Source organism: Papaver somniferum, chromosome 4, assembly GCF_003573695.1.
Source record: "Papaver somniferum cultivar HN1 chromosome 4, ASM357369v1, whole genome shotgun sequence".
NCBI lineage: Eukaryota > Viridiplantae > Streptophyta > Magnoliopsida > Ranunculales > Papaveraceae > Papaver > Papaver somniferum.
The window spans coordinates 108,476,262-108,493,616 of NC_039361.1; the positions used below are offsets into that span (position 1 = coordinate 108,476,262).

At 35.6% G+C, this 17,355-nt stretch overlaps 2 protein-coding genes and 2 long non-coding RNA genes across 5 annotated transcripts; 3 read left to right on the forward strand and 1 right to left on the reverse strand.

Moving 5' to 3' along the window:
* The first annotated feature begins 708 nt into the window (after positions 1 to 708).
* Positions 709 to 2,943, forward strand: LOC113274173. Its single transcript, XR_003322844.1, has 5 exons — positions 709 to 853; positions 1,615 to 1,688; positions 2,077 to 2,194; positions 2,460 to 2,600; positions 2,892 to 2,943. It is a non-coding gene; the product is annotated as an uncharacterized LOC113274173 (long non-coding RNA).
* A 2-nt stretch (positions 2,944 to 2,945) lies between these two features.
* On the forward strand, positions 2,946 to 4,156 carry LOC113274175. 2 transcript variants are annotated; one of them, XR_003322846.1, is made up of 3 exons: positions 2,946 to 2,970; positions 3,448 to 3,622; positions 4,095 to 4,156. It is a non-coding gene; the product is annotated as an uncharacterized LOC113274175 (long non-coding RNA). The 2 variants fall into 2 exon arrangements; XR_003322845.1 differs by lacking the exon at positions 2,946 to 2,970 and adding an exon at positions 3,099 to 3,124.
* A 1,915-nt stretch (positions 4,157 to 6,071) lies between these two features.
* Positions 6,072 to 7,339, forward strand: LOC113272979. Its single transcript, XM_026522757.1, has 3 exons — positions 6,072 to 6,268; positions 6,376 to 6,431; positions 6,693 to 7,339. Exons 1-3 carry the CDS (start codon positions 6,072 to 6,074, stop codon positions 7,337 to 7,339), a joined length of 900 nt encoding a protein of 299 aa, XP_026378542.1.
* A 3,195-nt stretch (positions 7,340 to 10,534) lies between these two features.
* On the reverse strand, positions 10,535 to 12,559 carry LOC113272980 (high mobility group nucleosome-binding domain-containing protein 5-like). Its single transcript, XM_026522758.1, has 7 exons — positions 12,494 to 12,559; positions 11,975 to 12,072; positions 11,818 to 11,887; positions 11,544 to 11,730; positions 11,153 to 11,501; positions 10,956 to 11,042; positions 10,535 to 10,874 (listed from the first exon to the last, which is right to left on the reverse strand). The coding sequence occupies exons 1-7, from the start codon at positions 12,557 to 12,559 to the stop codon at positions 10,535 to 10,537; spliced, it is 1,197 nt and encodes a 398-aa protein (XP_026378543.1).
* Between the last annotated feature and the right edge of the window lie 4,796 nt (positions 12,560 to 17,355).

The following is a 17,355-nucleotide window of genomic DNA, read 5'->3' on the forward strand; positions in this document are numbered from 1 at the left end:
TATCCTCTTCTAAATACCACTCAAGACCAAACTTGTTTATATCAAATTTGTGGTTGCGAAGAATGAGTGCATTGTTTACGAAATCTTCAAACATAACCGGTTGTATCCACTTATTTAATTCCAGAGAGTAGAACGGACAGTCTTTGAATCCAGAAGAGTTAAAAGATAGCGTGGGGAGAGAAGTCCAGATATATCTCCATCTTTAGACAAAATACTGGTTTGAACTGCAAATCTCATGTTACAGAAAGAAAGGATGTGATGAATGAGTTCATCTGGTAACTTACTGATTTTATCCTCTTTCTCTCCCTCATCTTTATCTTTTTCACTCACCCAAGAATCCTCCCAATCCCAAGATCGTGAATACGGCCTTGGGCGCATGGTTTGTAGATCGATCAGAGACACGGAGAGCTAGAGACGAATAGAGATCTGAAATAGGCGAAAGCGCCGAAAGCTAATACCCTTATGGAAAATGATAGAATCCGACGCCCAACTTCTAATGCTAGAAATTAATAAATGTGAAAAATACTATAACCCCCTACTATATGGGTTCAACACATAGAAACCCAACAAAATGGATCCTTCATTGTCAACTCCATTCTTTCACATTTTGATATTTTTAGGCCCAGAACTTTAATTTTTAGGGCTTGATAATAAAGTGACATTTTCATAATGTCAAATTTACCCTTTCCAATATATACAAGAGAAAAATCATAAGATCCATTCATTTCTTCATTTTCTTTCTCTCTCATCTCTCTCGCTCGGTTGCAGGTTGCAGAGAAAAAAGTTTCAGGGTTTGCTCTCTCTCTCAGACGAAGAAACAGGCCGAGAACACGATTTCTAATCGAAATTTCCAGTGAGTAATTATTTTATAACTTAGATCCGACCTTTACAAAAAAAGATCCTGATTATCTAAACATAAATTCGAAATCAACATCAATTATTCTTCGGAGATTCAATGAAAATTCATCAGCAGGAACTGAATATGAAGATTCTCGTAGAAAATCAAATCGAACATGAAAAATTTCAATTCAATCGGTTGATTTCGTAATCTGATTTCATTTTTTCTGCAGAGATTTCGTTCGAATTTAGTTTTCTGTTTGAAGATTCATATAAAGTTTCTAGGTTTATATTTCTTTCATTGATTTCATTTGCTTTTTTAGATCTGGAAGAATGATAGTAAATCATCTGCGTGTTTGTTATTAGAAGAAGAAGATCTGTTAGAAACGATGATAAATCGAAATTTTATTCTCGGTGTTTTGGAATTTTGGTGCATTTTTGGAGTTCATCCTGGTTATGATGTAGTTATTTAGAGATTTGAATGGATTTGATTCAATAGATAAAATAGTTGAGCATCAAATAATCTATGAATTCGAATCAGTCAAATATTATTTCAATTTTATTTTGAATCTGAAATTAAAGCTTGTGAATCTCAAGTTAAGGTTTCATCATCTCTTCTCAGTCTCCATTCAAGTCAGAAGTCTTCTATAATCTAATTAGTTATTGTTTCATCTCTTTCATTTTTTTCAAGGTTTTTTTAAGTTGGGATTTCCTCTTCTTTGTTGTTTTTCATGTATGTAATGATGTTTTAAACCTTAGGACTTACTTATTGTGCAGGTTCAACAATGGAACTATGAAGATCTTCAACAACAACAGAAATAAAGAAGATAACAACTAATCGTCATTCACAGGTGATTCAAAATCTGATTCTTCTTTTGCTTTGGAAACAACTAATGAAGAAGCTGTTAATAGTAGTAATTTTCATCTGGAGATTCGGTATCACCATCTGAAAATTCTGTTTTTGAGTTCTAAATGTTTGATGAATTGCTTCGGTTGTTTGGTTTTATTGATGTTGTTTAATTTTTGTAATTTAAGGATACGAAATGTAGATGAAGTATTTGGATCTGGCATTTAGTATGTTTATTTACATATTCTCAGTTTTTACTAAACAAAATTGTTACAAAATGTGAAGAAGGACACACAAAACCTTTTTTGAGATCTTTACTTCTTTCAATTGCTAATAAACCCAGTATGTCCATCCTTCCATGTAATGAAGTTTTCTACACTTCCTTGATGCAGAACAACTTTGGGTACTGGAATCTGTACCTGGAGATGTAAATCCTGAAGAGAGTGATGGAGAAGTTGAGAAGGTTTTCCAGACCTTGCAAAGTTTACCCTCAGAAATCCCATCAAGAAAGTAAGAGTTATTCTCCTTCATTTTGTTGTACTTATGTATACTACAGTTTTCATTTGTGCAATTGGGAAGTTGATATATACATTCATCTACACTACCATATATATGGATCCACTGTAAAGGTGGACGACTTTTGGAGTTCATGAACTGCCAGTGAACAACACATTTGGAAGTGTTTTCTTCTTTCATGGAAAATCATACCTTCGTAAGAGAATTGACGTTAGTAGATCAACTATCTAACATGTCATATTATGTTTCTAAAACTCAGGTGGCTTGTAGATTACATGATGGAGCTTGGGTTCTTCAAATCACTTTCCCAGTGGGTTGGCAATAACCTTATGAAATCTGGGGACCATGAAACATGGGCTTTTGATCTCCAAGGTGCTGTTGATATGTTCAATTCATACAGGTATGCCCGATTATCCTCATTAATCTGCTGGTATTAGCTCCTGTTTGTGCTTTATTATGGATGTGTAACTCTCAGTTACACAAGCTAAGTGGATGTGTAACTCCTAGTTACACAAGCTAAATATATGTGTAACTTCTAGTTACACATGCTAATTAGATGTGTAACTTTTACTTACACATACTGATTGAATACAACAGCTGAAGGTTTTTAATGCTTGGAAACAACTTATTCATGATTAAACCTAGGTAGTACTTGTCATCTTGTATAAGAACTCCAATTTGAATGATTCAGGTTTCAGTTGGTGATATTGTGGTGACTCCAATTTGAATCAATCAATTTATTCAAATTTGTTCTTTTGAAGCTACTTCAGGTAACGTTTTTGTTTTGATTCAATATGATTGACTCATTTAGTAGTTCTATTTTCTTATTTAGTTTGATTAGGTTTTGATTCTTATTTTGGTTGTTCTATTCAGGTCAGAGCAGAAAAATATAATTTTTCTGGAATCAATGAATTTTGAATCTAGGTACGTTTAGATTGTTGTTATTACTGTTGATGTTGTTGTTTTAGGTTCAATTTCTTGGTAATACTAGTTGAATCCAATCATCTAAAAACGATGAACTCTCATGATTACAATGGATTCAGTTATTGACTTGTATCTGTAGATGATAAGATGAAATCTGATTGTTAAAACATCTGTAGATGTTGGGACTTACACATGCTTGTTTAGTTAGTTGATTATACATGCTTGTTTTATGACTTTTGGAGGCTGGCAGTATTGCTTTTGCATCTAGACTAGTTTGTGTATACATGATTAGTTTGGCTGATATTTTTATGTTTCTTTTACAGGAAAATCAACACTTGTGGTGGTGTTGATGGTGGAGGTGCAGGTTTTGGAGGAGGATGAGGAGGCAGTGGTGGTACTGGATCAGATTTGGAAGATAATTTGTATTTGGAGTTAGTGGTGGTGTTTTGGTATGAAGCTGAGAGGTTTGGTATGGATGTTAGAGCTGTGTTAGACATTGTAAGTTGGATCTACTTTACATTCTGCTTGTCTTAGTGGTGGTGTTTTGGTATGGATGTGTAATTTTTAGTTACACAAGCTAAATAGATGTGTAAATTTCAGTTACACATGCTAATTATATGTGTAACTTCTAGTTACACAAGCTAAATAGATGTGTAATTTCTAGTTACACATGCTAATTAGATGTGTAACCTTTACTTACACATACTTTGCTTTAGGTAACTTAGGCTTGCAAGTTCATGATAAATGGCATATTCCATATGCAGGTGTAACTCCTAGTTACATAAGCCATATGCATGTGTATCTCCTAGTTACACATGTTATATGCATGTGTAACTCTCAGTTACACAATTCAGATGCATGTGTAACTACTAGTTACTCTAGTCAGATGCTTGTGAAACTGAATATACATTGTTGTATGTACTGTTCATTTTGATCTTATAAATACTGATTGCTTGTTGTTATATTTCAGGTTTCAGATAACTTCATAAAAGCTAATTGCTTAAACGTGGTAATGATCTCGCTGGAACTGGAGTTGACGTTGAATACACAAGTCAGATGCATGTATAACTCTCAATTATACTAGATAGACACATATGTAACTCTCAATTACACTAGACAGATGTGTGTAAATTCTAGTTACACATGCTAAAAAATTGTTGTAAATGAATATTAAAGTAATACATGTATTTTTTTTTTGTGTTTTCTTTTTGATGTCTATTTTCTGCGTATATATACAAGTGTAACTTTGCATTACACATGTCACAAGGATGTGTAACTTTTGGTTACACTTGCCATATGCATGTGTAACTTCTATTTACACATTCTCAATGTACTTTAATAATTTCGGGCCTAGATTTAATAATTTCGGGCCTATATTTAAATTTTATTTAATAATGGACTTGACAATATACATAAGGGTATCAAGATCTTTTAATAATTCGGGACCTAGATTTAAACTTCTTTTAATTAAGGGTCTCATATTATGTGTTACCCATGGATGGGGCCTGAGCATAATTTTCCCTTAATAAATTGATCTTTTGATTGGTCCCAAAATTACTGGGCTTAGGACGTTTTAGTCCATCCATCTGAAGCCCAGTACAGTTTAGTCCAAAAAAATCCCGCTCAAAACAGATTAGTCCAAACATGGACGAGTTAGTCCAAAACCACGGACGAGTCCTGATTTTGCGAGTTTCCCATATACCATAATTACCCTTGAACGATTCCTGTTATATAAAGCCTGATTTTGAAATCGAAAATTTTGGATCTGAAACTTGAATTCAAAACAGGATGCAGCTTTGAGATGATTTGGGAGGCGATTTAACAGTTTCAGAGAGGATTTGATCGTTTCTTCATCATATCTCAACTCAGGTTACGTTCGAGTGTGTTCTAGAGTCGAAAATTCTTAATCTCAGATTTGAAGAAACCATAGAGTGAGAGATAGATCGTTCCAGGTTTTAATTCGGAGGTGATTTAACAGATTCTAGGAGCTTAGATTGGATTTGATTGCTAATGGAGCAGAGTTCAGCCTCAGGTTAGTTTACTTTTAGTTGTAATTTAATCTAATTTTCAGTTTCCTGATTTTATGAGTTGATGATATCAATTCGTATGATCGCGAGTTGATATTTTGTTATATACTAGATTTTGATTCTCGTGATGATGATGATTTACTGTTAATACTAGATAAATTCGATTTTTGTTTACTGTTGTTTGATGTTGATTTTTTAGTTTTATGATGCATGATATGAAATCGAACTGATACTAGATCCTAGTCTTCTATTTTATTCAATTATGTGTTCCAGTAAGATTCTGGAGCGTAATTGATGGAGTATTTTTATCTAGGTTTACTGTTACTTGACGTTTTTGGCTTTGATTAAATGTGTACTTTCAAGTACACTGTTTACTTTTTAGGTTGTATGAAATTGAAGCTTCATATGATTTTAATCATTTATTTTGTAATATGTAGGGATACTAAAGAAGCCTGACAAGTTTATTAATGTTGTTTTGAATCATGGTGAGCATTCTGCGGTTTTTCGTGTTAGTACTAAAATAACCGTAGAAGAATTGAAGCATTTAGCATGCAAGAAGTGGAGGTCTTTATCCCCTGGGAGTATATGTTTCAGCTATATGGACAATGATCAAGTAGTTTTTTGTGACAGGTGATACACAAATACAAAGCTTAATTGGTTTCATGATTCTTATTGATAATGAAGATGTGTATTTGCGTGTGGGTATGATTCCGAATCATACTTCTCGTTCTAAGTCTGGTTGTAGCATAAGTTCTAGTTCTAAGTCTGGTTGCAGCAGTAGTTCTGGTTCTTGTTATAAGTCTGCTTGTGAAACTGAAAGTCCTAATATGGTAAGGGTGTTAGATCATGATGCAGACAAGGGGAAGCCTCTTATTATCGATGAATGAAATTATGTATTTGACGAGATTGGTAGAGAATTCATGGGTGGTGTTAAAGCTGTTAGGATTGCTCTCGATAAGTACAAGATGGCTACTGGTCACAAGATTGTTATTCTTAAAAATGACACAACTCGTTTTACTGCAAAATGCGAAGAAGATGGTTGTGCTTGGAGGATTCACTTTGGGCCTGTGAATGGTGATACTTCTCGGTTCGTGCTGAAAGATTCTAACGCTCACATGTTAGTGGTTTTCATACTAGTCCACATTACTTATGTTTAGGCTTTTTGTTTTTATGTCCATATTGGTGGACATAGTTGTGCATCTCATATATGTAGATTTGTTTTAGGTGTACATTTGGGTGCACTGTACTTGTTGTACTCTTAAAATACATGTTCTTGCTTGGTTTGTGTGTATGTTCATAGTGTTGGTTTTGAGATCTTTATTAGGTGTAAATTGTGGTGCACATTACTTATTCCAGTTTTTTTTTTTTTTGTAGTTGTGGTGTTGGTTTGAGGTTGAAGAGTCCTACGGTGACAACCAAGTTAATCAAGCATTTGATCGATGAGAATATACAGGGTGATCCTAGCTTAAAACCCAGACATATCATTTCACTTTTCAAGAAAACTTATGAGTCCAATATTAAGTATCACCATGCCCGTAGAGGGAAAGAAACTGTATTTGAAGAACAGTATGGCGATGATGAGAAGTCGTATAGTGATTTTACTTGGTATGTCAAAGCAATTGAAGAAACTAATCCCGATAGCTATGTGAGGTTTGAAGTTGAGGATGGAACCAATAGATTTCAGAGGATATTCGTTTGTTACGGTGCTTGCAAGCATAGGTATAGGTATCTCAGGCCCATGATTTACTTGGACGATATTTTCCTTACTGGTAGATACAGGGGTACTCTGATGGCTGCAACATGTATCGACGGAAACAATGAGTTTTACCCATTTGATTTTGCTATTGTTTCTTCTGAAAACAAAGATAATTGGTTTTTGTTTCTGAAGAATCTTCAAAAACTTGTCGATGGTCGTCCGATTGTTTTCCTTAGTGATCGTGGAGAAGGATTTTTGCAGGACATTCCAAAATATTTTCCTAATTCACATCACAGCTATTGCTTTTACCACATCAAATGCAATCTCCCCATTGGATCAGGTGATGCGAATTCGAAGCACGTTCTTGATTTGTTTTACAAAGCTGCGTACTCTTACACACCAGTGAACTTTGAAGAAGCTTTGCGGGGCATGCATGCAATTGGATGTGGGCATGTTGCTAACTATATCAAGATTATTCCAAAGGAGAAATGAGCAAATGCATTTTTCCCTGTATGCATATATGGTGCTCACTCTTCAACTCTTGCTGAGTCCTTCAACAACTGGGTTCTTCCTTTCAAAAAGTTGCCTGCTTTTGTTCTTCTCAATGCGATATGGTGAGTTTTATGTTTAGTTTTTTTATTTATGTAAGTCTGTCTACATTGTTTGCATACATGGATTTGCTTTGAACTGTAGATACTTGTACACATGTTTTATCTGTGAATCTGCAACTGTGTGTACATTGTTGTACACATGGATTTCCTTAATGTGTACCTTGTTGTACACATGTTTTATCTGTATTCTTTTTTGGATCATGTTTTTGATTTTATGTTTTGTGTTTTTATTATGTTAGTTTGAAGGCTATGGAGAAGATGTCTGAGAGAAGGATACTAGGTCTAGAAACTTTCAACACTAGTCTCACTCCTGAATATGAGGCTTTACTAAAGGAAAACATTGACATTGGTCGTACTTGGACTGTTGTTCAATCTATGGAAAGATTGTATGAAGTCAGGTCTACCCGGACTCATTCTGTAGATCTATTGCAGAAAACTTGTACATGTCACAGGTGGCGAGTTAATGGTTAACCTTGTGCCCATGCTTGTACTGCCATTCAAGCTATGAGAGATGACATCTATTCATTTGTTGAGCCATAATTCACCACCGAATGGTACAACAGGACATACCAGCACATCATCTTGCCAATCCCCAATTATGACAAGCCGAAGTCTTATGATCCTAGTGATAGGGTTATTGTTCCTATTCCTGTTCCTCCACTGGGTAGACGAAGAACACATCGCATCAAGAACTCATATGAGAAGCAAAAGAGGGCTATGATGTGCACAAAGTGCTTCACTCTTGGTCACCACAACAGAACTACCTGCCCCATGATTTGATGATTTTTACTATGTTTCATTTGTTCAAAAGATTCTATGACTTTTGGTAATGTCTTTTCAATTTTCTTTTGGCGTGGATAATTAGTGCCAGGACATGTGTACCATTATGTACACCTTCCTGTAAACTTCAGTTTTTCTTACTTGTCTTTTTACAGGTGTACCTCTATGTACACCTTGGTGTACAATGGATGCTTCTAGTCTATTTTTGCTTAGTAGTATTATATGTTTTCAGATATGTATAATTAGTAATTACTTTTGCTATTTAGAACCATTATATACACCTTCTAAACATTTTATGCTCTGTCAGTAACTGTGTGCCATTATGTACACCTTCTAAACATTTTCAATTTTTATACTTTTGATCAAGTATAAAAATCTGTCAGTACATGTGTACCATTATGTACACCTTCTAAACATTTTCTGCTCTGTCCGTAACTGTGCACAGTCAACTACACCTTAATATTTCAAAACCTGGAGAATGAGATAAGTCAAAAACTTGTAACATTAATGTTGAAACTAATAAAAATATATTAATTCAAGGTCTTTATAGTAGTGATAAGTCATAAACAAATTGATAAAAAAACTGAAATTTGAAAAAAGATAATTCATAAACAAAGTGACAAGTCATAAACAAAGTAATAAAAACTGAAATTTAAAGAGTTGTCTGAAAGATAGAAAACTTTTAGAAAAGACTCTTCTTCTTCATCAACGTATTCTTTTCCATAATCAGGCGCCACTGCTTGTGCTCTTCATCCGTTGCCACATCCCACACCTTTTCAAACAATCCAACTTTTTTCATCATCTTTGCCACCAATTTCGCTCTCATATCCTGACAAATTTTTCCGGCCCTCTGCTGATCTCTTTCCATACTCTTTATCTTCTTCATACCTCGTTTCATAAAGTAACAAGTGTACAGGAGGCAATCTGGATTGATTCCTTGTATAGGGCATTGCATGATGTTTATTTCGTGCGGTTCTATAGGTGCATCACCATTTAGCGCTCTCTTCTTGTTGAGTTCCAACTGCACCACATTTGCCAGTTGATGTGCATCTTTTTTATAGTCCTCATTTGAGTGCAGCGAGTTGTACCACTTCCACTCTTCATCTATGAAATCAAACTTCAAAAGCGACCAGTGAAGTCCTACTGCCAATTGTACTGTAGAGTGATTGAGGGGGATAAGAAGAACTTCCAGATTGTCAGGCATGTCCCGTATGAAATCTACCACAAGCCTTTGTACCTCGCTGATGTTGTTGTTCTTCACATAGTACTAAAATCAATAATTTGTTGGAAAATAAAATTAATTAGGTATACCTAAATCAGACCTATATAAAATCTAACAATCAAGCATTCATGCAAACACTTAACATAGCATTCGTCAATCATATGGCATACTGGTGTATATCTATGTCAATCAGGTGTACTAGTATGTACACATCATTAAATTATCTATATGTGACATTTTTTATTTGTTTTTTGAGAAACTTACACATGCAATAGGACTCATAATTTCGCATCTCATGTACTTCTGAACATCAGGATGATGGATGTTGTCTCTGACCATTGCATTGCAACGTCGATGGATGTAGAACTGCAGTACCGCTTGATCCAGATACTTGTTGAACATCAGTTCAGCAAGTACTTTTCCCATAATCATAACATCTTCCCTGACTCTCGGATCTTCGAGCCTTTTTAGTTCCCAAGCTACAGAGCTGCGGAATCATAAAGGAAATGTTAACATGGTGTACATAGTGGTGCACATAACTTTTTTTCCAATAAGATTCAATCATTCATATAGTGCGAGGTATTGTTTTGTGAACTTACGTCAGGCTTGCGTAGTCAAAGAATTTCTGTACCCTTTTTTTGTCCTGTCCTGGGTCCATGGCACTGTAAAGTGATGATTGACGGATATCTGGCAGTGGGCGATAAGGATGATACTCATTGTCCTTTCTCCTTTTAGGTGCGGGATACAGTTGTTGTTCTTCCTCTTTTTGGACCCCTTGCCTTTTTGATCCACTTTCGTCCTAACTTGTCTGTTTTTACCCTCGGCAGTGAAATCAGCAGGAAGTTTTTTCTTTGCATTTCTCTTTGGTGGTGTCTTGGACACCCTGCCAGCATCTATTGTCTTCAACATCTCTGCTTTCTTCATCTTCCCAACTCTTGTCTTTGATGGTGGTGTCTTCTGCTCTTCTACTTCTTGACTGCTAAAAAATGCATCTCCATGTTGTTGGATGAACTGCACTGCTTCAGCAACGATCCTTTCTCGTACATCATCATTGGATAACGATCTTTGCGATGACTATTCTTGAGGATCTTCTTTGCTCAACAACTGAAAGCTTGGACATTCATGGATCACGGTTGCCATCTTTTCCTTCACGTCAGATGCTGCCATTCTGTAACAACTTTTTTCAAGCTTTATGAAAACACTTTCAGACAAGTTGTCTAGGAGGTCCTCAATTGATGCATAATGATCATTCTGGCGATCTTCTCCCTGTGTGAGTAAAATCAGATCTTCTTCAACCGGCAACATGCCTTTAAGGTCCAGCTGAGATACGGCTTCAGCTGCGATTATAGTAGCCTCATCAATTTCAGCTGTTTTAGTGGCATCCTGGTATGCAGCTGTCTCTGGCAGAGAAGTTCTGAAAAAAATGCATTTTTTGTTAGGTTTACACCTTGGTACACATATAAAGAAAATGAAAAGAAATGAGATCATTTCATACCTAGGCTTCTTAGCAGTTTCAAACTCAACACCTTGCCTTGTTTCATCTTTGCCATCCTTCTCTTCATTTGTCTTTGACAGAGGAGTGCTAAAAGATTCAAATTTATAGAAAGAGTATGAGTTATAGCATACTAGTGTACAACTATCTACACACATAAATATAAATGACTGCCACATTTAATAAGAGTGATTTTATACCTTCGCTTTTCAGATTTGTCACCCTCGTCATCACTACCTTTTCTACCCTCTTTGTCAGTGTCATCACCGCGCATATCACCACCTTTGCCACCTTGCAGATCATCATCATGAATATCACCACCTTTGCCACCACCCTCCTCCTCATCCTGCTGATCATCAACACCTTTTCCACCACCATCCTCCTCATCCTGCTCCTCATCACCACCTTTGGCACCACCATCCTCCTCATCCTGCTCCTCATCACCACCTTTGGCACCACCATCCTCTTCATCCTCATCACCCTCCTCCTCATGATCCTCATCACCACCTTTGGCACCACCATCCTCCTCATCTTGCTCCTCATCACCACCTTTGCCACCACCATCCTCCTCATCCTGCTACTCATCACCACCTTTGGCACCACCATCCTCCCCATCCTCATCACCCTCCTCCTCCTGATCCTTATCACTGTCATCCACATCATAAGCTTTGCCACTTCTATTGCCTTCCTGTCCTTCCTCATCATCATCATCACTATCATCATCATCATTGTCATCCACATCACCAGCTTTGCCACTTGTCTCACCTTGCTCCTCCTCCTGCTCATCATCATCACGCTCATCCTCATTTTGTAATTATTTGTTTAATTAAATGATTTCTTGCAAGGTTTCAACAAATAAATCAACAGCATCCTTATCATTTTGCACATTCCTCAGACCAACTTCATAAATTTTCTTGGCTTTTTCTTCAATGAAGCTAACAAGCTTTTGATGTTTAACCTGCAAGTCTGAAAGCTCTTCCAATGCTTTATCTCTTTGTTGTTGTGCTTCGTACAGCTTTTACTTCAGTGCATCTGTACTATGTTGTTGCATGTTCTTCCTGTACTCTTCTGTAACTTGTTTCTTCTCATCACTCCAAGGTTTTACCCATCCAGGTTGCATCTGAAGACATGCCAAAGTATCAACATGGATAATAGGTGTACATCTTTTTACATCTATGTTACATGTGTATATTGTTCTACACATGACTAAATTTTGTCACCATTTTGTAAACCTTATCAAGGTGTATATCTAATGTACACATCTAGGAAGAAATCACTATCGTAAGAAAGTTATCGAGTTACCTTTTGCATAGCTTCATTAATGTCTTTCTCTATTGTCACTTATCACCCACCTTAGAAACCTAGGAAAACCTTGTTAATTGCTTGGCGTCATGCTGTTGTTGTGTTCAGCAAACCAATACTGCATTGACAAATAGGTAAAAGAGTTAGAAATGTTAAGACCCAACAAATACAGTGAACAAAAGCATGTAAATTGGTACAACTTAAAACTTGTGTAAAACAATGTACACATGTAAACTTACCAACAGGTAAACCATACAACCATTAACTTTAAGTGGTTCCTCAACATTTTTCCTTATGCTATCCATTAAATATTTATGTATATGTACTGGCCAGTTGGTTTTTTTCATTCTTTCGAACGATTCAAAGTAGGGAGCAAATTTTCTCTTGGTAATCCGGCTTCCATTTGCTGTGGTAAAAAAAACAGTGATGCACAGATACATCGCAAAAAACACTACCAAGTCCTCAGCATTCCTCTCAATCTTGATATCCAACTTTGGTTATTATACGCAAGATTTGATTCTCGACATCTAGTTTCCCAAACTTAGATTTTTCCTTCAATTTCAATCGGTTTAATAGTGAACCGAATCTCTGCTCAGCTCTAGTTTTGGTACATTCTCCTTCAAAAGGTTCTGATCCCACCATTTGTAATTCAAAAATGAAGAACAAATCTTCTAGCATTTCTTTAATTGAAATTCTGTGAACCATACTTTGTCACGTCTCTTTTTACGCACTTCTCCATCCTTTTCAAAGTTCTTGTTCACAAACTCGTTGATTGCATTAAAACCTGATCTATAAGGTTTGTTTGTATCTACGAAAATAGACAAATGGGAATAAGAAAAGAGAAGCATAACACATGATACTGATACAAAAATGCTGGTGTACAGACCAGTACACTGGTACAGATAGTGAGTAAAAAAAACAGACAGAACATACAAAAATGCTGGTGTACAAACCAGTACACTGGTACAGATAGTGAGTACAAACCAGTACACTGATACAGATAGTGAGTACACTAGGAAAGATATGAGTAAAAAACACATAACATGCCATGAATCACATTCACTAGTGGAAAATAGCAGTTTCGCGAACGTCATGGTAAGTCATATATACAAGTTAAATTACTTGTTTTAACGGTCTCAGAAATGGTTGCTGTTTGAGCGTCTTTTTCATCTATGACGTGGCTGTGCAGGTCGCGGAACAACCTATGTCAGCGACCGATTTTAACAGTCAAGGTGTTAGAACTGACCACCATCGGTCGTAGATATACATTTCAATATATATAAAAAATAGATTCAGAACTGGCTGAATGGCTACAGCCGTTCTGAATGGGCTGAAATGAAATAATTATACTGAACTAAAATAAAATAATTATACTGAACTAAAATGAAATAATTATACTGGATTAACAACTTCAGAATAACATTACGTTAAAACATCATATTCATTGCAAAATTCATAATCTGAGTTCATGGATTCTTAAACAAAAGCTCAAACCAGCACCATAAAATAGTACAATTCTGTACAGCAACTGAAGTTCATAAAAATTCAAGATCTAATAAATAAAATAACTCAAACTAAAAAAAATTCAACCAAAAAATATACAAGGACTAATGTTTTTACTAGCTAAAGAAGCAAAAAAATGAAAGCAAAAGTGGAACCTTCTCAGTTAGCAAGAAGATGAAGCACTTTTGTAGTTCCAGGACCTGAAAATACTTAATTTCATATTTTTGTTGAATATAGTCTCGGAGAATACTATAGATTGGTAGTACATAAATGATCGAACGACCAAAAATTTGAGCTTGAATGGGGGTGGTGGTGGCAGTGAATGTTCATGCCACCAAAAATGTGGTGGCATGAACCACCAACAGTCACCAAGACCAACACCACCATTAAATTGAACTATGCAATGAAAGAAATGAAAATTTACAATTTACATAGGCATACCAGTAGATATAGTGTTTACCCTAACTTTATAGTACTTTCCATACCTGCGAACTGCTGCACAACCTCAATACCTGAAGAATATGAATAGATCATACGATCCAACTAGCATCCAAAGTGCCCATTAGTACTCATATAGCAGAACAAGTTCAATTAACCAACCTAGAAGAGCACCAAATTGCTTTTCTCTGAGTCGAGTGGTCTGGTTTGCATCAATTAACCTTAATGTAGTTTTCTTGCACCGTTTAGATGCAAATAATGTTAAAGTTGCGCAGTTGCTATTAGCCGTTGATATGATGTTGACATCAAGATAATGAGACAAGTATTAGATTTGCGAAAACTGTTAAACATCGTAAAATCACAGAGACTGTGTTTCCTTACACTGCTAAGTTATGGTAAAGTTCCTTGAAATTCACTTTAAGTTCATTGTTTGTGTTTTCAAAATCAAAGAATGACTGCAAAAGAAACATGGATCAGAGTATATCGTTAAGGAAAGCCAGCCGACGACAATCAATACAGGCAGATTAAGAACAAATACTCAATTGTGACTTTCATTACTGCGAAATTATTACATGCCGACTGGACAGCAATTTCAGTAATAATCGAGGGCCAATGTTTCCTAGATCCTAGTAGCATCGAAAAGGTCACATAGAATTATCAGGAAGAAAATTTATAATGTTTCTTCAAGAAACTAAAATTCTTGTACCTAACTCAACTTTAGTAATCATGTTGCTTAATCCTTCGTACGGTTGATTTCCGAGTCCTAACATTTGGAAGAAAGCCTGCACGAGGAATTATTAACTGCCTCAATTAATACATGCATTCATGAGAAAAATAAATTGCAGAAACTACAAACTGGAATAGCAATCCATGTACAAGAATAAATATCTTAATCAGTCCAAGTAAATAAATGAGTAGAATTTTTAACGAAGCTACACATGTGACAAACAAATTAGTGTCAAACATTAGATAAGAATTCTCGCCCTATATCAAAATCAGGCGTGTCGTATAAATATTCAGTAATAATGGCATGTTAAGACAAAATTATGTTAATGCTAATACATACAGCTAGATAGATGTTTAGAAGCAACTGATAAAATCTTCTTTACCATGCCATCCTTCCAGTCGATCTTAACAACACTTAACAATTCGTCAAACACTAACAATACTTCATCAAAATCAAATCAAATTCTCTAATTCGGTCAAACCAGTAATCAAAAAATCAAAACCAAAAAACCAGACCTAAAAAACCACTCACATTGACCCTAAGCTACTAATCATACCGACATTGATAACTGAAAATCGAGAAAAACCCAAAAACATGCAAAATTAGCCGAAAGTTAACAAAAATGGTGTAAATGGAGATATAGATAGAAGGAGAAGGAGAAGAAATATCCTCACCAGGATCGCACTGCGAGAAAATTTCTTCCACATCTACAACCACATAAAATACAAACAGATTAGAACCAAAAACCCATAAACCCTAAAATCAAAAATAAAATAAAATCAACATCAAAATTAATTAGGAATTGGAGATTATTAACCATAAGTAAGAACTTTAATCTTTAATTATGGAATTCAAAGTCATCAATCTTCATCATCTGCATCAGGTTCTTCCATCTCCATTTTTGAAAATCAACAATCATCCTTTCAAATCTGATTCAGCAAGAGCGCACTATTTCCCATCATGAAGAAATAACATGAAACATTCACACCCATCCAAACAATCGACCCCTAAAAATTGAAAAATCTAAACCCTAACCCTCAAATTAAAATACAAGAGAAAACCAAAATAAAAGAACTTACCATGTTTCATATTCCTTAAAACAAGATACTGCGAACCTCTAATCAACAACAACACTTTCAGATTCACTGGTCTCAGATTGTTTCAGATTCAATGTATTCTTCTACTTCTTGATTAACCACCTTCACTTTTATTTCTAATAGAGCATAAATTCACTTGTATTTCTAATAGAACATAAAACCAAATTCTAGTATGCATGATTATCAAACCCTAAGAGAAATGAGTTAGAGAAGGGTTTGAGGTGCGGCTGTGAGAGGATGAAAGAGAAATAAGTTCCGTTCGCTTTTGATAGGGAAGAGAAGATAAGATATGGGAATAGATATGGGTGAGGTGGTCAAAAAGAAGAAATAGGGTTAGCTTAATCCAGCCGTTCACTTCGGTTTGGTTAATCTTGACCACCAAAATGGTGGGGCCCCGAAAATCCAAACTATAGAATAATCTAGGATTATCGGTCATAGTGTGGGTTAAAGAATGAGAATAAAATAATAATAAAAAGATCTTATACAATGACTGTTTTTGACGCTCCTAGTTGTGCTCCTCATTTTTATTAGATCTAGGACCGTCTTGACCGGTCCACGGTCAATTGACCGCCATTGAGGGTCGGGGATGTGGGTCAGAAAAACCCCCTTTTCCACTAGTGATTTAACATGCTATTAACCATAACATCACTAACACTTAGATTTGGATACTGTTTAACATGCCATTAACCATAACATCACATTTAACATGCCATGAAGCACTGCAACAGCATGGCGGTGTACCAGTATTTACACACAAACAACAATTCTTACAAAAATCGCTAAAAAACAGACAGAGCATGAAATGAAGCACTGCAACAGTATGATGGTGTACCAATATTTACACACAAACAACAATTCTTACAAAAATTGGTCTAAAACACACAGAACATGAAATGAAGCACTGCAACAGCATTTTGGTGTACCAGTATTTACACACAAACAACAATTCTTACAAAAATTGGTCTAAAACACACATAACATGAAATGAAGCACTGCAACAGCATGGTGGTGTACTAGTATTTACACACAAACAACATTTTTTACAAAAATTGGTCTGAAACACACAGAACTGGACATGAAACAGTACAACAACATGGCGGTGTAAAAATCTGTACACACCAACAACAAAAATCATAAAATTGCTCAAAAATATGCTGAACTGGACATGAAACTCTGCAACAACATGGCGGTGTACAGATCTGTACACATATACAAGAAATATCATAAAAATTACTCAAAAACAGACAGAACTGGACTTGAATTGTTACCTTTTTTTTCTGTTAACAGTTGTTGAAGTCTTTGAAGTCTTTGATTTCTTCTTATCTGGTGATGTTTC

Coding starts and splice junctions, on each gene's coding strand:
- LOC113272979 (XM_026522757.1), top strand. CDS start 6,072: ATGGGTGGTGTTAAAGCTGTTAGGATTGCTCTCGATAAGTACAAGATG. Junction 6,269..6,375: donor AAAGATTCTAACGCTCACAT/GTTAGTGGTTTT, acceptor GATTTGTTTTAG/GTGTACATTTGGGTGCACTG. Junction 6,432..6,692: donor AAAATACATGTTCTTGCTTG/GTTTGTGTGTAT, acceptor ATGCCCGTAGAG/GGAAAGAAACTGTATTTGAA.
- LOC113272980 (XM_026522758.1), bottom strand. CDS start 12,559: ATGGATAGCATAAGGAAAAATGTTGAGGAACCACTTAAAGTTAATGGT. Junction 12,073..12,493: donor GTTGTATGGTTTACCTGTTG/GTAAGTTTACAT, acceptor GCATGTCTTCAG/ATGCAACCTGGATGGGTAAA. Junction 10,875..10,955: donor GAAACTGCTAAGAAGCCTAG/GTATGAAATGAT, acceptor CATTTTTTTCAG/AACTTCTCTGCCAGAGACAG.